This window comes from Clarias gariepinus, chromosome 14 (genome assembly GCF_024256425.1).
Source record: "Clarias gariepinus isolate MV-2021 ecotype Netherlands chromosome 14, CGAR_prim_01v2, whole genome shotgun sequence".
Lineage (NCBI taxonomy): Eukaryota > Metazoa > Chordata > Actinopteri > Siluriformes > Clariidae > Clarias > Clarias gariepinus.
The window spans coordinates 7,132,693-7,160,461 of record NC_071113.1 but is presented as its reverse complement, the minus strand read 5'-3'; the positions used below and the strand labels follow the sequence as shown (position 1 = coordinate 7,160,461).

The window sequence follows — 27,769 nt, the reverse complement described above, 5'->3', positions numbered from 1 at the left end:
TAACTGCTTTTAGGTATCTTAAAAAATATTTTATCATAACAAAGACATCAAAATGTGCCAAAATAGGTTATACTCTTTGAGCAAATAGAAGTTTCAGTTATGAAAATGTGATCGAAATCACCAGTCAGTGTTCGATTGCATCTTAATGACTAAAGTTCATATGTGCCGCTTTAACATGTATGTTTCTGTATCTGCTGTATAAAAAAATGCCTGTTACATAAAAAAAATCTGTTACATAAAATCTAAAATAAAAAACTTGCACACTCATTGTCATATTTGATCTTTAAGCAGAAATTATTTAGTTGCAGCAAATAGTAAGCACTTACGCGTGTTAGTGAATAGAGCATGCCAACCTTCATACTTGACAATGCATTGTAAGCTGCAGAAGCTATAAGAAAAACTTAGTCCTAAAGGTTCTAAGTAACTTTTGTTTTTCTTTTGAATTTTAAGCATGTCAGGTCTTCAGGAATAATCAGAAAAGTGCTGTGTACACTTATGAAAATTTCCCTAAGATAAGAAACAACTAACTCTAACACGTTATACTGCATATAAAATTAAATGTAATTTTGCAATTAATGTGGAGAAGATAAATCAATCTTCACTTGGTCCTCCGGTTCCCTCGGCCCCTGCTCCTGCCTCCTCCAACATCTTCTTATAGTTGCTTTTAAAGAACCCAGCCTAGAATTGATAGAAAAGGTCAAGAAATATATTGCATAGCTGGGAGTATCTGAATGTTTTTAGGACATTTATGTCTTTTCTGTACTGACCTTGTAGAGGCCGGCGGCGATAAGAGCCAATAGCACAAGCCCTCCAACAACACCTCCAATTATCTCCTTAATTGGGAATTTCTCTTCATACACCTCCACCTGGGTATTAATCTGCAGGCACATTTACAAGAACAAGCCACCCAGGAAAGTGAATTCAGTATCTAAAGCAAATAAACAAATAAATAAATAAAGGCGCCTTTGATCACTGCATCAAGGACAGCCGCAACTATAGCTGGCACTCCCCGCGGCACATGAACTCTCAAACAGAGCTGTGACCCTTCAACCAAAGGAGAAAAGGCCACTGTGTGTTCCATGACTAGGCTGCCAGTCCCAGCCAGGAAAACCGCTCAGTACCAGCCTGGCGTAGCGACAATGGAGAGGAGCCAGTTCGGCTGATCATGATATTTTCTTAATGTAAGTTTTAACATCCAAGTGAAAGATATAAAACCAAATGTCAGAAAAAATAGCAATCACCCTCCTAAAAATGACTTGTAAACTTGTAGGTGAAGCTAATAATCTTCTTAATAAAAAACTCTTTCTCTGCTTTTATTTAATTTTTTTTACATTTTTGTATTAGCTGTGGTTTAAAAAAAGCCAGTTAGGTTCTCCTCGTACTGTGACCTCATATAAGATGATACCCCTCCCCCAACTTCAAGGTATGAAAAAATGCTTTGTCTGAGGGGTATTTCAGTTGAAGCATGGACAGACACAGTTTTGAAGGACCTCTGAGACCAATGTTAACTTGATAAAGAAAAAGTAAAATATTGGAGCTTTAAATTTCATGCTTTTAATACTTCCATCAACACCATTTTTCCTTTGGTATTTTTTAGACAGCGCCTCACTTGAATACTTAACATCCAAGTGAAAGATAGAACACCAACATGTCAAAAAAAAAAACAATCACCCTCTTACACTGTAAAAATTCCAACTGAATTAATTAATACAGCATTGTTGGCCCAACTTCTTAAAATGGAATTAGTTGAGTGCAACAGATAACATTGTGTACATAAAAAGGTTGAAGACAGATAATGAATGAACAAATAGATTAAAATTGAGCCAGCAATGTACCTTCACTGTAATGCAATCAAGTGCAAGAAGAATAAAGTTTTTTTTAGAAAAACAGTTTTTGTAGAAAAACAAACACTTAAACAAACTACATTAGTGAGGTACTAGGGAAGACAACTTACTTTTTTTAAAATACAGTGGAACCTCGGATTACAAGCTTAATTCGTTCCGGAAGTGGGCTCATATTCCAAAACACTCGTAAACCAAATTTAATTTTCCCATAGGAAATAATAAAAATTTAAATTATTCGTTCTACAGCCCAAAAAAATATATACATAAATATAATTAATACAAAATATAAAGTAAAAATAAAACAAATTAACCTGTACTTTACCTTAAAAAAATGTAAAAATAAATCCCGACAGATAAGGGGTTTTGTTTTTGCACGCAGGGTGTGTGTGTGTAAAATGTGCGCGCGCAAACACACATTAACGGATAGACCGTTTTTAAAACTGTTTAAAAATTAGCAAGGAACATTCCTAGTCACACTTACAGGAGCGCATACTAACAGGATCACTACTGTAAGGTAAAACAACAACAACAAAAAAAACAAATTAAACAGCTCCTCACCTTTGAAAACAATCGCGACAGAGAAGTGTTTGGTTTGGCAACCTGAGAGAAGGGGGGCTGAAGGGGGGCTCGCTCGCGTTTACAGCCCCCTTCTCTCAGGTTGCCAAACAAACACACAAACTCTCTGCCTTACACAGACACAAACACACACACACACACACACACACACACACTCAAAAACACTGCGAGCACTAAGACCCAGCAGGGGAGACGATAGGTCGCGGCTTTACAGCTCCCCTCCTCTCAGGTTGCCAAACAAACACACAAACTCTTCTCTGTTAACATCGAGCGTCACGTCATCACAAGTGAGCCAACGGTTTTTCTCTCTCTTGCAGCGGAATTGTAGGAAGAAGCGCATGCGTGGAACATGATACTCGGTGCTCGTAAACTAAGACAATGCTCGTTTTTCAAGTCAAAAATTATTAAAAATTGTTGCTCGTCCTGCAGAACACCTGCAGTAAACCGTGTTACTCGTAATCCGTGGTTCCACTGTAGTTGAAAAAGTTGGCCTAAGTCAACCCCAGAGAAATATAATGAATTGAGCTCACAACCAATACTATTTAAGCTGACTAAAATATTTGAATTACAGATGAGTTAAGTCAACCTAAGATTTTGAATTTAGTTTGACCAGCAATTTCTCAAAGTTGAGTGATCTAAGCTGTGTTAAACTTGTTACTAAACGTTTTTTATGTTGAGGTGCCTTATTTTTTAAAATGTAAAAACAACATATAAACTTAATCAAGTGAAGCTAATCACATTCTCAATGGCATACAAAGCCATCTGGCACACAAAAGCTGGAGCGTTTCTTTCCCTGATAATGCACCTGAAGCTATTATCATCAATTATGGGTGGCAAGGCACGAGTCAAAACATATATGCAAAAAATCCAAAGGCTTTATTAATGCCTAGAAGCACAGTGAAGTCTTATATTAGTGGCTGGTATTTGGTACAACACAGACCCTCCCAGGATAAGGACTTCAGAAAGTCAGCCAGGAGGAAACTGGTCATTGTGTGCATGTGATACAATATCTCAAATTCTCCACCAATGTGGCTGGTATGGGAAAGTTGCAAGAAAACAGCCTGAGTGACTAAGATTTCCAAAAATGCACTTTGAAGATTCTGAGGCCACATGAAAGTGTTATGGTGGTCAGGTGAGACTAAAATTAAATTATTTCCACAACACCAAGCAATATTTCCGGGTGAAATCAAATACAGCTCTGAAATTCTACACAGCAGAGACTAGAGGATTGAAGAAAAATGTATGGGGGAAAAATCTTTTACAATCTTGAGGAAAATCTGCTGCCTTCTGCCAGATAGTTGTCAACGGGAAAAAGGTTGCTTCCAATATGACAATGACTGAAATCACACAGCAAATCTGCCCACACAGTGGTTGAAGGAGAGAAAGGTGAACGTCCTTGCATGGCAAGACTAAAACTCCAATGAATTTTTCTGTGGAATGACTAGAAAACTGCAATCCACAAAGGTCAGTATCAAAACTCACTCAGTTTCAGCAGTTATGCAAAGAAGAGTGGGCAAATATTGCAAAGTCTAGATGTGCAAAGCATTGTGTGCCATTGAGACGGTGATTAGCTTCACCTGATTAAGCATTTCTAGGAGGTGGGGAAATGCTGATCCTTTCCCTAATTTGGTTATGCAGTATATTTTTTGTCTGACATGTTGGTGTTTTGTCTTTTACCTGGATGTTAAAATTTGCAGTGAGTAAATAGAGCTGGATAAAACAAAACATACAGTGGTGTCAAAAACTATTTGCCCCCTTCCTGATTTCTTATTCTTTTGCATGTTTGTCACATTTAAATGTTTCTGCTTATCAAAAAACGTTAACTATTAGTCAAATATAACATAATTGAACACAAAATGCAGTTTTTAAATGAAGGTTTACGTTATTAAGAGAAAAAAAAAAAACTCCAAATCTACATGCCCTGTGTGAAAAAGTGATTGCCCCCCCTTGTTAAAAAATAACTTAATTGTGGTTTATCACACCTAAGTTCAATTTCTGTAGTCACCCCCAGGCCTGATTACTGCCACACCTGTTTCAATCAAGAAATTACTTAAATAGGAGCTACCTGACACAGAGAAGTAGACCAAAAGCACCTCAAAAGCTAGACATCATGCCAAGATCCAAAGAAATTCAGGAACAAATGAAAACAAAAGTATTTGAGATCTATCAGTCTGGTAAAGGTTATAAAGCCATTTCTAAAGCTTTGGGACTCCAGCGAACCACAGTGAGAGCCATTATCCACAAATGGCAAAAACATGGAACAGTGGTGAACCTTCCCAGGAGTGGCCGGCCGACCAAAATTACCCCAAGAGCGCAGAGACAACTCATCCGAGAGGCCACAAAAGACCTCAGGACAACATCTAAAGAACTGCAGGCCTCACTTGCCTCAATTAAGGTCAGTGTTCACGACTGAGAAAGAGACTGGGCAAAAAACGGCCTGCATAGCAGATTTCCAAGGCGCAAACCACTTTTAAGCAAAAAGAACATGAGTGGGCCAAAATTCCTCCAGAGCACTGTAAAAGACTCGTTGCAAGTTATCGCAAACGCTTGATTGCAGTTATTGCTGCTAAGGGTGGCCCAACCAGTTGTTAGGTTCAGGGGGCAATTAATTTTTCACACAGGGGCATGTAGGTTTGGATTTTTTTTTCTCCCTAAATAATAAAAAACAATTTAAAAACTGCATTTTGTGTTTACTTGTGTTATTTTTGACTAATAGTTAAATGTGTTTGATGATCAGAAACATTTTGTGTGACAAACATGCAAAAGAATAAGAAATCAGAAAGGGGCAAATAGTTTTTCACAACACTGTACATATGCTAGTGGTTTTACTGATAAGATTCTTTGCAAATCTTAGCATAGGAGGTCCATAAATGTCATGTGACTTCAAACTTATCTGGTTTTAATAAGGTCTTAACCAGTAGATGTACCTTGCCAATAGGTTCAGTGTTTGTAGAATCAGATGAGAAGTAGATATATGTTGTTCTGTTATAGTCCAGTGTTGCTGTACTGACCAGCTCAAAAACCACTGATCGTAGTCCGGTCTAAAAGTGGCAAAGTGTAAATGATCAATTACTGTAATTGTAGAGAGAGGTAGAAAATAAGGACATCATTAAATACATGAAATCCAATACCTGTTCAATCCATCCCGAGCTGACATTACCAGAGATGATATAGAACTTCGGTTGTGTTTTAAAGAGATTTGCAGCACATTTAAACACTCCGCACACAGCTATGGAGCAATTCTAAAACCCATACATAATACACATAATATAACTGGATTAATGATATAAATTTATTTTAAGGAATTAAAAATGTTAGGAAATTATACAACGGTTAAACAGAAACTCACCACCTCAGGTTTTTTTTTCAGTGCTGCAACAAAATCACCAATTGTGGGTTTTTCGTCTCTGCTTTTATTACAGCCTTGAATCTTAGAAACACAGCAACACATTACAGACCTGATTGTCTTGACTCTTAGATTTGAAACTTTTTAAATCTTAATGTAATTTCTGCAAAATGCTTTTAGTAAAAAAAAAAAATTAACAGTATACTGTATAAAACAACAGACACAATGTGTAACTTTATTAGATAAATTTAAATTTAATTTTGTGCGTAAAAAACCTATTAGTACAGTAGACGTTGTCACTAAGCACCCTAAGAGAAGGAGGTAAGTCTGGCAACGTGCCATCAGGCACATTAGGTAATGAATACGTCCCATCCCCATCTGCCTACAGATATTTTCTTGTAGCATTCTTATTATTATTATTATCAAGACATAATTTGAGATGAAAAATGGTCATTGTCACTGTAAAAATGTTCTAACACACTTGATTAAGAGAGAATCCAACAAAACACACACAACATTATGTGAAATGTATGATGAATGTCACTGTAAATACTAACATGTATTTCCTTCTTTGGGTTATACTCAGTCAGATGATGTGGGGTCGCTATGCTTGAAAATTTAAATATATTGGTACTGACTGCTACAACTTTGAAGCCAATTTCAAATCGGGAAATGTCTGGAGTGGTCGGTAGCAAATTCGGCTCAGTGGAATAGGGATATTAGTGACAGAATGCTAAGCACGAGAAAAACTGAACAGGTGTACACAAACACAGGAAATAACACAAACACAGTGGAATAACAGAAGAAGTAGTTAAATATCTGAAATGGTGCCTCATGGTAGCTTGGAAGTAAATTCACCATGTTGGATGTGACATTTTATAATAATAACAACTAAATTGACAAAGATGTAAAGGTAAAGGAAACCTTTAATAATAATAATAATAATAATAATAATAATAATAATCGCCAGTACCTGCAAGTTATTAGCCCAGATGTTTTTATCTCCTAATTTTATGGGTACTCTGATGAAAATGTCAACGTTCAAATCCCTGAGGTCATTCTCCACCTGAGAGAAAGTGAGAATTTTTTTTAAAAACACTTTGTTCTGAAAAATTAAAAAAAAGAAAAAAAAGAAATAAAGCTTTTCTTTTTATACCTTGAATATTTGCTGAACTGGCTTTTCAAGGTCATTTTTCCCTGCAGTAAAGTTAATGTGGATGGTGGAATTCTCATCCCTTGACATTAAATTGCATAAAGTAAGATGTTACTCACAGATAATTAAAATAAATAATTTTTACAATACTACAATATTAATAAATATAAATACATTCTCTAACAAATTTATATAACAATATGGCAGACTTCACGCTAATAATTCTATGTAGTTATTTAAAATATAAGTCAGTAAATGAAAAAATTACAAACCTGATCAATGCAACGTAGATGGCATATTTAACATCAATGGTTTTGCTTTTGAATACTTCTTCGTGAGATGAATGTCTGTCATTGTCACTGTAAAGATTGAGATTTTTGTATCAGTAAACATTTTTTTTTATATAAATGTTGGTTTCCTACCTAGGTGTTTGGTTTTGTGCATTTTTGATTTAAACTTTATGAATTGCAATTAAATCAACACATTGATTTAGATTTGAAAACAATAGCCCTTATTCATCTTATTTTAGCAAATTTTATTCCAGACCTACATAATTTTTTCATGAATTCAAGGATAAAAAAGCAACTGAAAGTGGTGAATCAGTAATACTGTGGTTCATCTGACAGAAGAGACACAAATCTGTTTTTCCCCCTCACACATTTCTTATAAATCATTTTTTTTTCATGACTGTGTGGACCGAAATAAATCTAATATTTTCAAATCAGACCTTAGCCACTCATTTGTTTCTAGATCAGATAAATATTTTATATGTGGCCATGTGACCTGAATGTGAATTCATATTTACATTTTTGTGGCTTCTTTCCAATGTGCAAATACATATTACTGTTGTCATCACCCAGCGTCAGCAGCATGGCAAAACAAAAAATGAAGGACAGAAGTGGCATTTTCATGTTCTAAACCTGTACAGCTAACAATCTGTTTGCCGGCCTCCACACCAAACACAGGCTGGAAATATTAGCATAATTTTTTGTTTGTTTCCACTATGATGGAGTGTCTTACAAATAAGATTTCTTTTTCCTGATAAAGCAGAACAATATGTAGCCTGTGTGTCTTTACTAGTTAACATATTTCAATTTCAAAAGTGCAGATAGAATGCATTATGTGGAATGTGTTGTCTAATTTAATATAATTAATATGTCTATTCTTCCTGCTTCCAGCTCATCAGGTTTATCAACTGACTTTTCAGTTGCTGCGTGTGGCAGGTGCGACTGTAATAAGATAATCAGTGAGATCAATTTTCTTGCTGTGCACATCAACTGTAAAGTGTGTCAACTGAAATGAAAGTATAATTATAGTATTTAGTAAAAACTTATCTTTCATTTTCTGTCAAATAGCTAGTTCCAGTTAACCGTATGACTAGTACCAGGAAAAGAAGAAAGTTCTAAATGTGTACTAAATGCACCATAACATTGAGAGTTACTCAACTTGATTTAGCTCACCTTTACTGTGGAATGCATTTTTATTTAATTTTTTCTTTGCATGGAACGAGGGATGTGGAATGTGGCCTGATTCCAAATATGATACTCTTGTTCCAGCTGACAAATTTTGTAGATTGCTCTTATGATAATTGCTTAACCGTCTTATGATGAGGTACAAGATAACAATCCTATCTGTCTCAATGGTCACCAATTCCTCTTGCTACACCTCGTATTAGGTAAATGAATTCATGGAAAATACTTCCGGCAAGAACATTAATTCGAAACCCTTAAGAAGCTATTAGCTAAAGGGTAAACAAGTCTACCTAAGTTTTCAATAACTAACTGGACTCCATATTAACATCAACTGTTATGCTGAACGTTGCCCTCGGCTTGCTCACCAGGACTATCTGACCATTTTGATTCAAATTTCATATAAACTTAAATAATTTTTTTTTTGAGTGTGTAAAGCTGCTTTGGGACAATGGCAATTGTTAAAAGCGCTATACAAATAATTTTTTTTTTTTTTTTTTTTTTTATATAAGAACATACCTGGAAGCAGATGCAGTGAATGTCACCATCCTGTCAAAGTTACTGTCCTTATTTATATTGTATGTAACATCAAAAATAGCCTGTAGAGGCAATACAGGAAAAGAGAGATTGCATCATTTTGATTAATAAAGTTTCAGAATAATTACTGTAACCTTAAGAGAAAACTGAATCCGTTGTGAATGTGGTAAATTACTTAGACTTATTTTCCATCTGCTTATACTGTGCAGACCTGGAGCCTATCCAAGAGAACTTGAGGCACAAGGTTGGGCACCCTAGATGGGGTGTCATCCCATTGCAGGGCACAAGCACACGCACACATATAGTATATACTATGGGCAATTTGGAAACACCAATCAGGTTACATCGCATGCCTTATGGGATACATGAGAGAAAAAACACAGCAACCACCAAGCAAATGAAGAACATGCAAACTTTATGCACACAGATCAAAAGTCGAGCCCATCGGTGTCAGATAACAGTGCTACCCACTAAGCCACTGCGCCACCTCTGACATACTGTATACTATGTTGCCACAAGTATTCACCCACCCATCTAAATAATTGAATTCAGGTGTTCCAATCACTTCCATGGTTACATGTGTATAATAAAATCAAGCATCTAGGCATGCAGACTGCTTCTACAAACATTTGCGAAAGAATGGGTTACTCTCAGGAGCTCAGTGAATTCCAGTGTGGTACTGCGATAGGATGCCCCCTTTGCAATAAGTCCAGTCGTGAAAAGTGGTAGGCCACACAAAATCACAAAGCAGGGTCAGCGGATGCTAAGACACATAGTGCACAGACGCTACCAACTTAGCTAGAGAATAGCTACATACCTTCAAACTTTATGATTAAAGATCAACTTCATGACTTTAGATTAGCTCAAGAACAGTGCGTACAGAGCTTCAGGGAATCGGTTTCCATGTCCAAGCAACTGCATTTATGCCATACATCACAAAGTATAGTGCAAAGCATCGGATGCAGTGGTGTAAAGCACGCTGCCACTGGACTCTAGAGCAGTAGAGACGTGTTCTCTAAAATGATGAATCGCGCTTCTCTGTCTAGCAATCTAATAAACGAGTCTGGGTTTGGTGGTTGCCAGGGGAATGGAAATTGTCTGACTGCATTGTGCCAAGTGTAAAGTTTGGTGGAAAGGGGGGATTATGATGTGGGGTTGGTTTTTAGGAGTTGGGCTCGGCCTTTTACATTCAGTGAAAGGAACTCTTAATGCTTCAGTATACCAAGACATTTTGGAAAATGCTCCCAACTTTGTGGGATTAGTTTGGGGATGGCCCCTTCCTGTTCCAACATAACTGCGCACCAGTGGACAAAACAAGGTCCATAAAGACATGGATGAGTGAGTTTGGTGTGAAAGAATTTGACTGGCATGCACAGAGTCCTGACCTCAACCCGATAAAACACCTTTGGGATGAATTAGAGCGGAGACTGTGAGCCAGGCCATCTTGTCCAACATCAGTGTCTGACCTTACAAATGTGCTTTTGGAAGAATGGCCAAAAATTCCCATAAAAACCCTCCTAGACCTTGTGGAAACAGAGTTGAATCTGTTATAGCTGCAACGGTGGGCCAACATCTTATTAAACACTATGGATTAAGAATTGGAAGATACTCAAGTACACATGCATGTAAAGGCAGGTATGGCAATATAGTGTATTTTATTTTTCTTAATTTTAATATTTCACCTGTGAATAATAATTACATACCTACATTAATTTTAAATTTGTCCTAGGCTTAAGTCAAGATCCAAATGCTCATTTTTCTTCTTATTTTATACAATACACAAAAATAAAGAAATAAAGTATAAACTCATTTGGACTCACCAAGCCATTATTTTTGAAGATGGGTTTACTGATATAACAAGTAGTCTCCCCAAGTCGAGCTTTGTCATCACTATCCACAGAAACACACTCTAGTCTGCCCTGATTAAACAGAAAGCAAGACAAACATCTTTTTTATTTGCTCCTCAGAGGACAGTCCAGTTTTTTAGAAAAAAAAAAAAAAAGAATAAAATAAAACACCACACACAACACATTGTAACAATTCCTGTTGATGGATGATCATTCGTTAAGAATGTTTGAAGGGCCTTCATAGCACATTCATAAAAACTGCTAAAATAATTTCTAAAGCATAATGTTATTTTATATGAATAATGAAATTATCAACATTGAAAGTTATATGAAGAGAAATGACTGAGTGCATATAATGTAACTGTATTAACTGTATTAAATAGCCTGTAGAGGCAATACAGGATAAAAGAGATTGCATCATTTCGATTAATGACCTTTCAGGAAAAAAACAATGCGAATCCATTGTGAATTTGTTAAATTACTCTGACTTATTTTCCATCTGCTTATACTGTGCAGGGTCATGCAGACCTGGAGCCTATCCCAGAGAACTTATGGCACAAGTTTTGGCACCCTAGATGGGGTGTCATCCCATTGCAGGGCACAAGCGTACAAAAAAAAAAAACTATATACTATGGGCAATTTGGAAAACACCAATCAGCCTGTGTATTTATGGGAGACATGAGGGAAAAAAATCCACAGCACTCAGAGGAAACCAACCAAACACATAGAGAACATGCAAACTCCATGCACACATGCACCCCTGAAGGTGCGAGAAGACAGTGCAATCCGCTAAGTCACTTTCTTTTATCTTTTCTTTTCTATATGTATTTTAATTTTTGGCACGTTTGTTGGGGACAGCAAAGAAAGAATTTCACTGAACGAGGGAAACGTTTCTTTACTGTGCATACTGTATGACAATAAACTTGAATCTTAAGGTCACACGAATGTTAAAGAACCAACAACAACAACAGCTTGCAGTGTGCCAGCTGTTCTTGTGAGTCCCAAATGATGTTATTTTTGAATAAATTATTTGGTATGAGCCTACGTGTCTTTGCCTAATTTTACATCTTGTCAAAGCATTGTTTGAATTGGTTTGGCTTTTTCGGAAACAAACAATATACATATATTATTTAGATAGTGAGTGCGCAAATGGGGTGCCACCCTTTCAATGTTGACATACAAGTTCACATTCATTTAGGGACAATTTACAGTAGCCAATACAGATAGCAGCATTAATTTGGTAGGTGCAAAGGAACAGAAACCCATGCAGATGTGCAGAGATAATGCAGACTCCACACAGAGATTAACCCAAAATATCAGGAACCCCAAAGTGTTGAGGTGGCAACTATACTGCCATAGGCTCTTAAGGAAATGGTGACCCTAGAATGGGGAATGGGTTTCTTTTCCATCTATTCTTTCTTTCTCTATCAAAGACGGACCACCTCCAGCTGGATTCTGTGCCATGATGGTTTGGATCTATACATGCTGCTCCTGAGCTCCCAGTGATCCAGAACCCCTCTGTCCTTTGCACCTGCTGACTCATCCCTGTGCTGAACTGGACTCCATGATGACTTTAGAACAACCTCTGTTATATTAAACTTCCAGCAGCCTAACACACATGATGTTGTTATATAATTCCTTTTATCCATTATTACCCAAATGAGTCTGGTTACTCTCAAGGAATCTTTCTATTGCCATCTCAGGGAATTTTTTCTTGCCACCATCTCACTATCACAATCTCATTATTATCAAAACAAAATTTTTTTCACTCATACACACTTACAAAAATTTTCTTTTCATTTTGTGAATCTGCTTTGTGACAATGACCATTGTTAAAAGCGCTATATAAATAAAATTGTATTGAATTGAATTGTGTGCCTAAGGCTTTGTCTAAGTCTCTAAGTTCAACTCACAGCATTGCCAAAGTGCCACTGAGGCCTCAACCCTCAACTGCTTAATTCCATTCTGTTTTAATTACATTAATTAGATGTCACTTGACCCTGAAGGAAATCCATATGTACTCATGTACATTATGCAAAATTCCACATGGATAGTAACCTGAGTCTAGGCCAGGAGCTGTAAGGCAGGAAAGCCATGTTTAAATTTAATACAAATTGTGAATTTCTCGAGGACACCCATTATGGACATTTGGTATAACACAACTCTAAATGTGGCCCATAAGGTAAAATCTTTATACTTGCCTGTTTAGTGGTGAATTTCCTGAAGGAAAGTCCAACTGGGTATCGGAGAATTACACGACTGTTGTAGGAATTTTCCCCTCTGTTCTCTATAAAGACAGTTACATTCATTTCCTGCATTATTCCCACTTGTATAACCGAGTGTCTAAAAAAGAAAAGTAACAGAAAACAATGTTAAATCATTGACTTCTCAACACTCAGCTTGGCGTTTTCACAAATTGACTTGCCCAGTGTTTTTCCCAAGTCATCTTACCCGGAAAAGTTAAAATCCACTTTAAGATCATCAATGCAGATTTTATCAGGTCCACAGTTTATTTCAAAATCCAGCTGTGGAAATAGTTCACACAGTCATATGCATTATTAAATGTTTATATGATCTTTATGAAGGGTTGGGAAGTTAAAAAAAATACAAATAAGCTAATAATTATGGATAATAATTTTAATATTTTTATTAGAAATACTAAGATGAACATAATGAAAATTATTATACTGCTACTGCTGTAATATGGATGTAATATAGGTTCTCAGCACTTACGTTATAATCAGAGGTGTCCTTTATGGACGGATCCAGAATTGGACGTAAATTGTTCCGACTTGGGAGACCCTCAAATGTATACACTAACTCATTAGATACTGGGTTTAGGGCATCATTGGGACAGGACTGTGGGGCAGAAAGAAAACAAACGTCCATAGCACAAGAAGGAAACTTTAAGTTTTATTTAATGTATTGGTTTAAAAACAAATAATGCATGAAATACATATTATATAATTCTACAATTAGAATGGTCTTAAGATTTAAATTCTAAATACCTCTATAGAAAAGTCATGCTGCTTGCATTTCTTCTCCAGCAACAAAGACATTGTGCCATAATGAACACGTTGTTTCGGTGAAAAGAATGCTCGGTAGCTTTGTCGTTTGGCATCAAGTTTTAACGTATAGTTTATATTTGCAGACAAGTCTAAAGAAACAGTTATAAGTTAACCCATTCATAAGCTTTCAGAGGTCAAAAATATATATTTTTTTTTATTTTGTCAGCAAGGCTGACTTATATGCATTTAAAAGTGTAGAAATATACAGAAACCTGTCATCCGAGGATTTAAGGCACTCATAGTAAAACACAGTTGTAATGTGTTCCGCAAAGGATTATTGCAGTCGTTGTCTCTGGTGGGGATTTTGGACGGTGTGTAAGTTACTGTGATCATCAACCTCACAATGGGTCTAGATCTGAACAGTACACAAAACACAACACACAGTGTAAATGTTAATAATAAACTGTAATTGAAAGGTAGCTAAGATTACCAACATTTTCACCTTTTTTTGTTACAAATTGAAATTGAAATAGACTTAATTGTGACTTTACTGTATGCCATAAATCCACACAAAACAACCCATATTATTACATTTAGATTTTCTTTCATTTGTTTTACAAATAAAACACCTTAAAGTCACAAGTGCATATGTATTCACCCCTGTTGGACCCTTGTAAGCAACCCGAAGAAGCTGGTGAGATCCACAACTCAGATGGTTGATGCTATTTTGCTATGTGCACTAAACAAAGCAGTTATTTTTGAGGAATGGCAAAGTGGAAAGCCATTATTGTAAACAAAAATCTAATATGAAATCAAATTTTATATATTCTTTTAAATATCATCGTCCATGCAACAGACACAGGCACAAATTCAAGAAGACTTGGAGTTGTATTTCCAGGTTTAAGGTGTTGACCATTAGTAGAATACTATGAAAAAAGGTCACAGTAAATAAAATCACCTAAACACTATACATTAGGCATATTAACCAAATGTAAAAATCCCATCTAAGCCCATAACAATTTCCATTTGTACCTTCACAAAACGTGGAAAAAAGATGAAATTTCTGTATATTATATTTAAAGAAAACAAAGACCACCATGTCAGGGAAGAGAGGTTATATTCATAGCCGTTAACCCTGGGTTCAAAGACAATCTGATAAGTATGATTTATACATATTTCCTCACATTTTTCAAACCCATTTTCAGAAGTTCTGGCTTTGTTTTGTGACAATGACATTTGTTAAAAGGTCTGCTATATGAATAAATATGTCAATTTAATATGAATACATCATGTAAAAATTGTAACACAGTAACTTACTACTTTATTTTACACTCCTAAATTGTTATCACACTATATAGAGACTATTATGTGCACAATTTGTGTAAATTATCCTCTATTTCTTTAAAAATATCTGTTGTCACTGTCTCACCACGATAATATTGCTGACAATAATGTTGCTGCATCTAACAATCTCACGTCAGCATAACACACACTACCTTTACACGACCAGACCTTAGAATGATGACTGCTCCTTTGGAACCAACAGCAAGATCTGGCAGCGTGTCTTCACTATGGTCCAGAGCAGACTGACTCAGAGAAAACCCAAAATATTGCAGCCCAAAACGCACGGATGAGCCGCTGATCCTCTGTCAGTAAAGAAACAGAACAAAATGTATATAGTTAAGGTGGCAGAGAGAGAAACTGATGATGCGAGATATTCAAAATAATGACAACTTTCTATTGACTGTTAGTTCTTTACCATTCAACCTAGTTTGTGTTTGTTTGAATGTTGGTATCCCTAATTTGATCTGCTGAATGCAGATAATTATAAACTGAGAAATGTACAATGTAATGTAATATGCATCTAACCTGTGAGAAAGTTGGGCTAATGTCTTTTGTTCTTCCATTAAAGATGTAGATGCTGCCCTGGCCGTTCTCCTCTAGAGGCGCTCCTACTACTACATCCCTCCGACTGTCCCCATTTAGATCAGCAGGACTGGCCAACGTCATGCCAAACCTTCCACTTTGTCCTGGAATTCCTTTCAGTGTCTGTATAAGTCGTACCTGTAACTAATGAGCAGAAAAATCTTTGCATGTTGCTAACTAATGTCACAAATTAAGTAACAGACCATTTCAGATAAACGTAACAGAATTTTTATTTTTTTTGTTATTACCAGGTTTAGAAAAAAAAAAACATGACAAACATGGGACCAGGGTGTATTAATTTAGGATGTTTCAGACTGTAGTTAACAGGCTGAGGTGTTGCACGACATGATTTTGTGACAAGGGGTGAAGCCTAAACAGCCTATGGCTCAGAAAATGACCATCATGTCAGGAAAGAGAGGTTATAGTCATAGCCGTTCATTTTTAGTGGCCAAACATGATATAACCCTGGGTTTAAAGACAATCTGATAATTATGATTTATACATATTTCCTCACATATTTCAAACCCGTTTCCAGAAGTTCTGGCTCTTTTCTGTGACAATGACCTTTGTTAAAAGGTCTGCTATATGAATAAATACAGTGGTGTGAAAAACTATTTGCCCCCTTCCTGATTTCTTATTCTTTTGCATGTTTGTCACACAAAATGTTTCTGATCATCAAACACATTTAACTATTAGTCAAAAATAACACAAGTAAACACAAAATGCAGTTTTTAAATGATGGTTTTTATTATTTAGGGAAAAAAAAATCCAAACCTACATGGCCCTGTGTGAAAAAGTAATTGCCCCCTGAACCTAATAACTAGATGGGCCACCCTTAGCAACAATAACTGCAATCAAGCATTTGCGATAACTTGCAACGAGTCTTTTACAGCGCTCTGGAGGAATTTTGGCCCACTCATCTTTGCAGAATTGTTGTAATTCAGCTTTATTTGAGGGTTTTCTAGCATGAACCGCCTTTTTAAGGTCATGCCACAACATCTCAATAGGATTCAGGTCAGGAGCCACTCCAAAGTCTTCATTTTGTTTTTCTTCAGCCATTCAGAGGTGGATTTGCTGGTGTGTTTCTGGTCATTGTCCTGCTGCAGCACCCAAGATTTCTTCAGCTTGAGTTGACGAACAGATGGCCGGACATTCTCCTTCAGGATTTTTTGGTAGACAGTAGAATTCATGGTTCCATCTATCACAGCAAGCCTTCCAGGTCCTGAAGCAGCAAAACAACCCCAGACCATCACACTATCACCACCATTTTTTACTGTTGGTATGATGTTCTTTTTCTGAAATGCTGTGTTACTTTTACGCCAGATGTAACGCCTTGGAAATCTGCCATGCAGGCCATTTTTGCCCAGTCTCTTTCTTCTGGTGGAGTCGTGAACACTGACATTAATTGAGGCAAGTGAGGCCTGCAGTTCTTTAGATGTTGTCCTGGGGTCTTTTGTGGCCTCTCGGATGAGTTGTCTCTGCGCTCTTGGGGTAATTTTGGTCGGCCGGCCACTCCTGAGAAGGTTCACCACTGTTCCATGTTTTTGCCATTTGTGGATAATGGCTCTCACTGTGGTTCGCTGGAGTCCCAAAGCTTTAGAAATGGCTTTATAACCTTTACCAGACTGATAGATCTCAATAACTTTTGTTCTCATTTGTTCCTGAATTTCTTTGGATCTTGGCATGATGTCTAGCTTTTGAGGTGCTTTTGGTCTACTTCTCTGTGTCAGGTAGCTCCAATTTAAGTGATTTCTTGATTGAAACAGGTGTGGCAGTAATCAGGCCTGGGGGTGACTACAGAAATTGAACTCAGGCGTGATAAACCACAGTTAAGTTATTTTTTAACAAGGGGGGCAATCACTTTTTCACACAGGGCCATGTAGATTTGGAGTTTTTTTTCTCCCTTAATAACGTAAACCTTCATTTAAAAACTGCATTTTGTGTTCAATTATGTTATCTTTGACTAATAGTTAACGGTTTTTGATGGGCAGAAACATTTAAGCGTGACAAACATGCAAAAGAATAAGAAATCAGGAAGGGGGCAAATAGTTTTTCACACTACTGTATATTAATTTAATATGAATTGCAATCAAAACAAATAAACAAAAAAGCATATACAGAAAAAACAAAAAGCCTACAGAAAGCAGCCTTTCTATATAGTTGATAGCTCTATATAAATACAAGTTACTTTAGGACTGTTGTGTTTTCTTTTTACCCGGGACCAATATGTGATAAAGGTGTAGATGAAGACTTTTCCTTCCTGATCCCCCTCATTATGCAGTGGAGCAGAAACAAGTAGAAGGTCTGCAATGTTGTCCAAATTCAAGTCCACCAAACATAACTCAGCACCAAAATAGGCACCAATTTGAGGCTGAAAAAAAATAGTGACTAGGTCTGAATTCCATCTGAAAATCTACAACCATTCACATGTCTAGGACTGCATATTATGTGGTACCAGAGCTGTACACAGTCACTACTTAAAACAGTACAACAATATAAGCTGTTTATATCGATTTTTTTATTTGTTCATAAGCTGTAACTTTATTTAAAAATCACCTCAGGAGGATTTAGTGTCTGGACGACTCTGTTATTTTCTGATATGATCACTTTCCCCAAGTGATTATCTCTTGGAGCTCCCTGAATGATAACGTAGCGCTGGTCTTTTTTTGCGACTGTCATGGAATAACCTGTGAATATGGGGCAAGCAATCAGAAGTTTTTCTTTGTTTATGTTATGTACATTTTTGCACACAGATTAAGCTTTGCATTATATTAGAGCACTATATAAAAATATACATATAGCATATAATACATATAGCAAGAATGATGAATGATCATTCTCCTGTGTTATTTGCTAATAACAAATATAAACTTATTTTTAGCTTTTCAGAACACTAAGTTAGTTAATTACTTCAGTGTGTTTTTTTTTTACTTCATTGTTTTTTTTTCTTTTTATTAGCTTGCATGTTTATTAAAAAAAAAAAATCAACAAACAAACAATATCCTAAAATGGCAAGGACGGCTCAAAATTTGATTTAAAAAGTTCTAGATAAATCCAGGAAGTGACTCCTGTGTGGGGGGATTTATTTATTTATTGGTAAAACCTGTGTCAGACGCTGTTTGGATCGGATGGTCTGTTGTGGTGAGAACAACATTGGTTACATAACGTTTTTCAAGAATCAGGAGTGGATTTCTTCATTACCTTGTAATAATATTATTTAATTAACTACTATTTCCCACAACCTTTCAAAACTAAGGAAGTACATTAAGATATTTGTATATTAACAAATAACTTAACCTACCTGTTCGTCATTCCCTACAGCTTGTGTGTAATTCTACTCCAAAAAGACTAAGAATGATCATATATAAACCAGCCTATCAAGCAAATAGAGTTAGTTTGATTAGTTGCCCTTGAGTTAGCTTTATTTACAAGGCTGTTTGTGGTCTGATGGTACAGTCATGTTTTGTGTCCACTTCTCAATATCAGCTTCTTAGGTTTAAACTTCAGCTTGGGTGACTGTATGGGGTTGCACATTGATTAATAGTGTTAGCTGTACATAAACAAAGGAAGCAGTGTATACTATACATGTTGATTTTGCCTTAGATCAATGTTTTGTACATGGAAAAAGTTAATTGAATGTACTTGATACAAACATGTAAATTATTTCCACACAAATCCTGATCCTTAAGATCCTGAAGTTATGCAACAGCAATGCTGTCCACTAAACTATCATGCCAGATATGATTTAGTCAGAGTTAAATCAAGTTAAGGTAAATATATTCCCATTTTTTTCTGTGTATAATGAATTTTATAATAATATTAATATTATAATAATGACTATTTATAAATTAAAAAAAACTTAGTTGATGTATCTATTAAAATAAACTGATTATTCTACTATGAACTGAGTGAAGTCAACAAAGAACTACTTCAAACTTGTTTGTTAAATATTTCATAACAAAGGCTTTTGGTACACCCTCACAAACCTGTACTTAATGTATGTCCGTCTTTGTTGTTCATTATTTGAAACCCACAGTGTATAAGATAGTATTTTTTAATTGCTGTAACTTTGTCTTAAAAGTGTGTAATTAAGTTTTTATTTGCTAATAACAAATTCCAATGTATGTGTTATATTACATCTTTACTGTATTTAAACACCATAATACTGTATGTGAACACATATAGTTTAATACACATAGTATTGAACATCTCATGTATTTTTGTATCATCCCATGGGTTACTAGAACAGGTTTGGGCTCCTTGGTTCAAGTGAAGGGAGATATATATTTTATAGCATACAAAATAATTTCTATAGAGTTGTTTGCTTTTAACTCGGTGGTAACAAATTGAGGAAAAACACATGGAGATTTTTGGCATATGAATACCTGTACAAAAATTTTATTTTTCCCATTTACATTGTTTAGGTTAAATTTTAAGAGGATTCTCACCTAAGTAACTGTCAATACCGTTGCCCTTCTGAAAGCTGTTCACTGGTGCTCCACGGTAATTGTACTTCTGATAGCCACCTTTCCACTGATACGCTCCAACAGCACTCATTATTATGTTCCCCTACAGACACACAAAAACATAATCTTAAACTATGAACTCAGTACCAGAATAAGCCAGTATAAGTCACAAAGACATGAAATTTGCTGTTTATTCAAGCAACTCAATGATTATTATAACCATATGCATCAGTCCATGTCCCAGGAATAAAATGATTCACATATATATATATATATATATATATATATATATATATATATATATATATATATATATATTCTATACATAATGTTCTATATATAATATTCTATATTTGTAAACTGAACTAAATGGTTGCAGGATGGGTGAAGTATGTCACAACTGTCTGCCATCCTAAGGAGAGAGCAGCTGTCTGCTGAAAAAAAATTCAAAATCTTCAGCAAGAAAACACATCTGTTAATATTAAAAAGTCCCTAATTATTGCTACTAAGTTGTACTAAATCGCATCTGAACTACCAGTGTTCATTTATTAATGGCTACAAAGCTAACATCCTGGATTTTACACCCTACGTGCACATGAGGAGCGAACTGTATAGTCTGATCGAATAGAAGAGCTACTGTAGCTTAAACTGCAGAAAAGGTTCATGCTGGTCACCACAAATAGGTGTTTTGGGGGCAAAAGTGGGACCTACTTAATATTAGGCAAGTGGTCATAATGTTGAAAATGACAAGATTTACAGGACTGTCTACCACGTCCATGGCAAAGCAAAATGAGTGGTTAAATAAAGAAACAAATTAAATAATTAAAAGTTGATTATGAACTATTTTTGCAGAACTGTTGTATAAAAGCAATATTACATTGCATCACGCTGTAATGAGTTTCGGCACTCTGCCTGACCCCATTGCAGCCGTGATATATCCATCGGCCCAGTGCTGCCTCTTGTGTGATATTGCTTATTTATTTACCAGTAAACTGGTGACAGCCTGATCCCACAGAAAAGCCAATGAAGCTTAAAAGAAAAAAGTCAATGTTGGCCACAACAGAAAGGTATCAGGTATCAACATCCAGCACATCACAGACTGTCATGCATGGCGATTGGAATGCAAAGACTTCAAGGTTGTGACCTGGGCCCAGATTTACTAAATGTCTTAGACTAAAAAAAGTTGCTCCTAAATGGCCAAAAATTCTCAGAATGACGTACGAGTAAGAGCTATTTATCAAAATTCCTAAAACTGGTTAGGAGTAGCAAAAAAATGGCATTCAGGCAGAGATGTGTGCAGTAGGGAGACGTTTTAGTAACATTGACTGACACAAAGCTCATAAAAGACATGGTCAGAATTTTTTTTTTTACTTTTAAATACTTTTTTTTTTTTAAACTGCGTGTGGTGTTTAACTGGTCCAATAACAAACATGTCATATACTGTCTCCACAGGTGATTGATACTTGATGGTTTTTTAGTAACACGGAAGATGCAGCTTTAAAACAGTGACATACTGTAGCGACCGTGTCCAAAATAATAAATTAAACTCTGCTCTTACAGAACCACAGATCACTTCAGATTGATATGCAGATTTATACATTTCCCACCACACAGCGTGAAATCAACGAAAAACAAGCTGCATTCAAGGAGTTGTGGGCATCACCCATGGCACACACATTAAAATAATCTGTAAGGGTTCACCCCTAAAGGGCGATGGGCACCTGAAATCTTGAAGTGTGTAGTTTTTTGTTTGTAGACTCAGTTTCCAAAAATGCGCCTCGGCCAGCTGATGAGAGCGCTCACCTGAACTGAGGTAGCTCATTAGTTCTTTCATAAATAGCTGTTTGTTCTGGGAAACTGGGTCGAGAAGAGGTCAAGGAAGTGGTTACGTTATCAACGTGCGACAGTTTACAGTGGTTGACAAACTGGTTTGTGACTGGATTAAAGATGATTTCTGGGGTAATTGAGGAAGATGAAATGAAGTCAGATGATTGGAATGTAATAAGTAGTGGGAGAAGATTCAATTCAATTTTATTTATATAGCACTTTTAACAATGGTCATAGTCTCAAAGCAGATCCACAAAAATTTAATAATTTGTTTTATTACCAAATTTTATTACCTACCAGCCCCTCCCACCTACGGAGGGGAACCGGGAACCTGCAGATCGTTCTTATCTCAATGTTCACTGATCTTTGAACTACAAGCCTCCACCTTCTCTTCAGAAAGGTCCCGGGTGGCCTATGTGATCACGCTCCTCACCGGAAGAGCCCGGGAGTGGAGTACGGCCCTCTGGGACGCCCGCGATTCATGCTGTGAGAGCTTTGAGAGCTTTTCAGGAGAGATGAGGAGGGTCTTTGACCGCTCTCACGTCGGCAGGGAGGCCGGGACCAGACTACTGCGCCTTCGCCAAGGATCACGCTCTGCGTACGACTACCCTGGCCCCCAGATAGACTGGACCAGGCTGGTCATTACGGGTTGGAGCCCCTCCTGTGCCACTTCATGCCTTCGTTCCGCGCATCACGCACTCCCCACCCCAGTCAAACCTGAGGAGACTCCGGATATCTCCAAAGTCCCCTCTGATTATCATGATCTCAAGCAGGTCTTCAGCAAGACCCGGGCCATGTCGCTTCCACCACATCGACCGTATGACTGCCCCATCGACCTTTTCCCAGGATCATCACCTCCGAAGGGTCGCTTATACTCCCTAACCCACCAAGAGAGAGGAGTCATGGACACATACATCACTGAAGCCCTCGCCGCTGGAATCATCCGCCTGTCCTCCTCTCCAGCAGGGGCAGGATTTTTCTTTGTGAAAAAAAAAGATGGGTCGCTACGCCCCTGTATCGATTATAGGGGTCTCAACGAGATCACCGTTAAGAACCGTTACCCACTTCCTCTCATGACCACCGCCTTTGAACTTCTCCAGGGGGCCGGCATCTTCACCAAGCTTGATCTACGGAACGCCTATCACCTGGTCCGTATCAGGGAGGGGGACGAATGGAAGACGGCCTTTAACACACCCACAGGACATTACGAATATTTGGTCCGTCCCTTCGGCCTGACCAACGCCCCCGCCGTCTTCCAATCCCTCGTTAACAACGTCCTGCGCGACTTTCTTAATGCCTTCGTGTTTGTCTACTTAGACGACATTTTAATTTTCTCCCACGACCTGGAGGAACATCGACGTCATGTCCGTCAAGTCCTACAAAGACTCTTGGAGAACCACCTCTACGTCAAAGCAGAGAAGTGCGAGTTCCACACATCCTCCACCACCTTCTTGGGCTTTGTCATTTCCCCTTCCAGGATCGAGATGGAGCCAGAGGTCCAGGCAGTCTCCAATTGGCCCACTCCGACCTCACGACAGGACCTACAACGGTTCCTGGGCTTCGCCAACTTCTACCGCCGCTTCATCCGGGGTTACAGCTCTGTCGTCGCCCCACTCACCTCCCTGACCTCCACGAAGACCCGTTTCGATTGGAACACGGAGGCGGAGAAGGCTTTCGCCGAGCTTAAGAGGAGATTTACCTCTGCTCCCATCCTCATTATCCCCGACCCTTCTCGCCAGTTTGTGGTGGAGGTCGACGCCTCCAACACCGGGGTTGGTGGCATTCTCTCCCAGAGGTCCGCCCAGGATAATAAAATGCACCCTTGCGCATACTACTCCCGTCGCCTATCCCCAGCTGAGAGGAATTACGACGTGGGAGACAGAGAACTCTTGGCCATCAAGCTGGCTCTGGAGGAATGGAGACATTGGCTAGAGGGAACTGAGCTCCCATTTTTGGTATGGACAGACCATAGGAACCTCGAGTACCTTCGTTCCGCCAAGAGACTCAACGCACGTCAAGCTCGATGGTCGTTATTCTTTTCACGTTTTAACTTTGTTCTTTCCTATCGACCAGGCTCTAAGAACGTTAAGCCAGATGCCCTATCACGCCAGTTTCCCTCTCCTAAGGACCCCATTCCATGCGACACCATTTTACCTCCCTCCTGTCTCATCGCAGCCTTGAGATTCGACATCGAGACCAAGGTCCAGCAGGCCCTGACCCTGGAGCCCGGCCCAAGCAATGTTCCCCCGAATCGCCTCTTCGTCCCCGTCCGTCTACATTCTCAGGTGTTGGAATGGGCCCATGGTTCCCGTCTGTCTTGCCACCCAGGGGCCGCCCGGACCCGTGTCGTTACCCAACAGCGATTCTGGTGGCCCACGCTAGGAAGGGACGTCTCCAGGTTCGTGGCAGCCTGCGACATCTGCGCCCGAGCTAAGGTTCGCAACCAACCAACTGCCGGTCTTCTCAGACCCCTACCGATTCCCCGCTGTCCTTGGTCCCACATCTCCGTCGACTTTGTCACTAGCCTGCCTCTGTCCGATGGCAACACCTGCATCATGACCGTAGTAGATCGCTTCTCGAAGTCAGTACACCTCGTCCCACTCCCTAAGCTGCCCTCCGCCAAGGAAACTGCGGAGCAGTTAGTCCTCCACGTGTTTCGCCTCCATGGTCTGCCCACAGACATTGTCTCGGATCGGGGCCCTCAGTTCACCTCTCGCTTCTGGGGCGCGTTCTGCAGACTTGTCAGGGCGACTGCCAGTCTATCGTCTGGATTCCATCCTCAGTCCAACGGACAAACCGAGCAGATGAACCAAGCCCTAGAGGTTTCCCTCCGCTGTATAACAACTCGGGACTCGACCACCTGGAGCAGATTCCTCCCTTGGGTTGAGTATGCCCACAACTCTCTGCCCTCCTCGTCGACAGGCTTGTCCCCGTTCCAGTGCTGCTTAGGCTACCAACCTCCACTCTTCCCAGCCCAGGAACTAGAGGTGGAGACCCCGTCAGCCCAACACTTCGTCCGCCGCTGCAAGCAAACATGGCTACGCGCTAGACGCACCCTGCTACGAACCCGCTCCTCTTATAAGAAACAGGCAGACCGCCACCGCACCAAGGCCCCCAGATACCGGGTAGGAGACCGAGTCATGCTCGCCACAAAGCACATTTCCTTGAGAACCCTTTCACTCAAGCTCTCCCCCCGTTTCATCGGACCCTTCACCATCACCAGGATAATCAACCCATGTGCAGTTCGACTCCTACACCCCTCGTCCATGCGACGGATCCACTCTACGTTCCATGTTTCCCAGCTACGACGCGTCATCAATTGTCCACTAAGTCACCTGCTGACTCAGTCACGCACCTACAGTGTTCGACCAGAGCTACTCACGTGCCGCTCCTGCACCTGCTTCTGGATCCATCCACCAAGCCCGCCTTCGTGACAAAAGTTCAATATAACAGAAGTTATTTAAATTAACATGAAGTCCAGTTCAGCACAGGGAGTCAGTAGCTGCAGAGGACAGATGGGGTCTGGGTCACTGGAAGCACAGGAGCAGTATGCGTAGCAACACTTGTTTTAAATTCATTGGCGGATAAATGCATATGAAAGGTGGTTAGAGATACAACAATAGGGAGTGATCATTATCCTGTAGTAGTTGAAGTAAATGTAAGGGAAGAAGAGTGTATTACAGAAGGGGTAAACAAATGGTGTTTTGAAAATGCAGACTGGGAGGAATATGGGAGAATTAGTGAACAAGAAATGAGAAAAATTGAAGTAAAAGTTGACAAAGTTAACAAGGACATATGTAATGCTATAACGTTAGCAGCAAATCAGACTATTCCAAAGAAGAAAGGTAGGAGAAAAAAGAAGATTGTACCATGGTGGACGAAAGAATGTGAAGAAGCAATTAAATGTCGAAACAAAGCGTTTAAAATCTTTAAAAAAAAATCATAGCTTTCAGAATTTTATTGAATATAAAAGGAAGCAAGCACATGTAAGGAGAATTCTAAAAAATACAAAAAAATACTTTTGGAGGAGGTTTTGTAACAGTGGGAAGGAAAACAGAAATAGGTCAGATGTGGGGAATGATAAAGAGAATGAATGGGATAAAAAGAGAGTTTTGATATCCAGTATTAAGGGATGGCGATATAGTAGCTATAAAAGATGAAAAGAAAGCAAAAATGTTGGCAAAATTTTTTGGTAAAATACATAAATCAAGCAATATTAGTGACGAGGGACAAAAAGGAAGGAAAAGAACGTTGGAACAATATAAAGACCTAATACACAATGAGGAAAACAATAATGACCAACTAAACATGACATTTACGAGAGCAGAGTTAAACCAAGCCCTTAGGAAAATCAAGGACTCAGCACCAGGTATGGATCAGATTCGCTATTTAATGGTAAGTGAGCTTAGTAAATTATTTAATTAAAAATGTATAAAAAAATTTGGGAAGAAGGGAAATTACCACAAAGTTGGAAGGAGGGGTTGATTATACCAATACGCAAACCCGGTAAAGATAGTACAAATTCAGGAAATTATGGACCTATTGCTTTGACAGCTAACATTGGTAAAATAATGGAAAAATGGTGAATGAAAGGTTAGTGTATCATGTAGAAAATAAAAAAAATTATCCAAGTATCAAAGTGGTTTTAGGCGAGGGAGAAATACAATGGATCCAGCTGTGTGTTTAGAACATGAAATAAGGAAGGCACAAATAAATAGAGAGAGTGTAGTGGCTATTTTCTTTGATATAGAGAAAGCATATGACATGATGTGAGGAGAAGGACTGTTAATCAAACTATGGAAGTTAGGTATTAAAGGTCAGATTTATAGATGGATCAAGGAATTTTTATCAGAAAGAACAATAAAAGTGAAGATAGGAAACAGTTATTCAGGAAAATATGAGATTGAGAATGGAACTCCACAAGGAAGTATAGTGAGTCCTTTATTGTTTTCCATAATGATAAATGAAGCATTTGAAGAATTGGATAATGGACTAGGGTTCTCGCTCTTTGCAGATGATGGGGCAATATGGAAAAGGGAAAGGAATATTGAATTTATTGTTACAAAATTACAGCAGGCTATTGCAATAGTTGAAGATTGGTCATATAAATTTAAATTTTCAGTTGACAAAACAAAGACAATGTTTTTTACAAGAAATAAAATTGAAAGCGAGATAAAGTTAAAATTATATAATCAAGAACTAGAAAGAGTGAAACATTTTAAGTTTTTAGGGATATATGAAAGAGTTACAGTACATGGTCTGTACATATTCAGAATATAGTGGACAAATGTAAGAAAATATTAAATACATGGAGGTGTCTAGTTGGTAGTAAATGGGGGGCAGATAGGATGGCGTTAAAAGCCATGTATAGTGGACTGGTTAGATCAGTGTTATGTGTGCGTGGTGTACGGGTCAGCAGCAGAGATGTCTCTAACAAAAATTAGATAAAATACAATATCAGGTATTGAGATTGTGTTCAAGAGCTGTAAAAACTACTTCAATTGCAGCATTACAGTTTGAAATGGGGGAAATGGCATTAAAAATGAGAAGGGTACAGCTATCAGTAACGTATTGGGTTTATTTACAATGCCATAGTCAAGATCATCCAACACTAGATACTGTACTTTAAAGCCGTGTTGGGAAAAGGAGAGGAGGAAAAAGTTTTGGATGGACAGTGATACAGAAAGCAACGGAACTTAAAGTGAATCAATTAAATGTGAGTCCAACTGTTCCACTCCCAGTAATAAAACCTTGGTTATTTGCAGATGTT

At 38.2% G+C, this 27,769-nt stretch overlaps 1 protein-coding gene across 1 annotated transcript in view; it reads right to left on the bottom strand.

The window, feature by feature from the left end:
• Window positions 1–233: 233 nt before the first annotated feature.
• Window positions 234–27,769, bottom strand: part of LOC128541038 (integrin alpha-M-like) — a 75,356-nt gene continuing 47,820 nt past the window's right edge. Inside the window, exons 11-30 of the mRNA XM_053511124.1 lie at window positions 20,155–20,275; window positions 18,263–18,393; window positions 17,922–18,077; window positions 15,650–15,850; window positions 15,293–15,426; window positions 14,053–14,195; window positions 13,781–13,929; window positions 13,506–13,631; window positions 13,224–13,297; window positions 12,974–13,115; window positions 10,746–10,844; window positions 8,908–8,987; window positions 7,192–7,278; window positions 6,923–7,001; window positions 6,740–6,832; window positions 5,770–5,850; window positions 5,552–5,662; window positions 5,348–5,461; window positions 768–878; window positions 234–678 (exon numbers count right to left, since the gene is read on the bottom strand). Of these exons, the coding sequence (XP_053367099.1) occupies window positions 592–678; window positions 768–878; window positions 5,348–5,461; window positions 5,552–5,662; window positions 5,770–5,850; window positions 6,740–6,832; window positions 6,923–7,001; window positions 7,192–7,278; window positions 8,908–8,987; window positions 10,746–10,844; window positions 12,974–13,115; window positions 13,224–13,297; window positions 13,506–13,631; window positions 13,781–13,929; window positions 14,053–14,195; window positions 15,293–15,426; window positions 15,650–15,850; window positions 17,922–18,077; window positions 18,263–18,393; window positions 20,155–20,275 (2,319 nt within the window). The 3' untranslated portion in view covers window positions 234–591. The remainder of the gene's footprint in view (window positions 679–767; window positions 879–5,347; window positions 5,462–5,551; window positions 5,663–5,769; window positions 5,851–6,739; window positions 6,833–6,922; window positions 7,002–7,191; window positions 7,279–8,907; window positions 8,988–10,745; window positions 10,845–12,973; window positions 13,116–13,223; window positions 13,298–13,505; window positions 13,632–13,780; window positions 13,930–14,052; window positions 14,196–15,292; window positions 15,427–15,649; window positions 15,851–17,921; window positions 18,078–18,262; window positions 18,394–20,154; window positions 20,276–27,769) is intronic.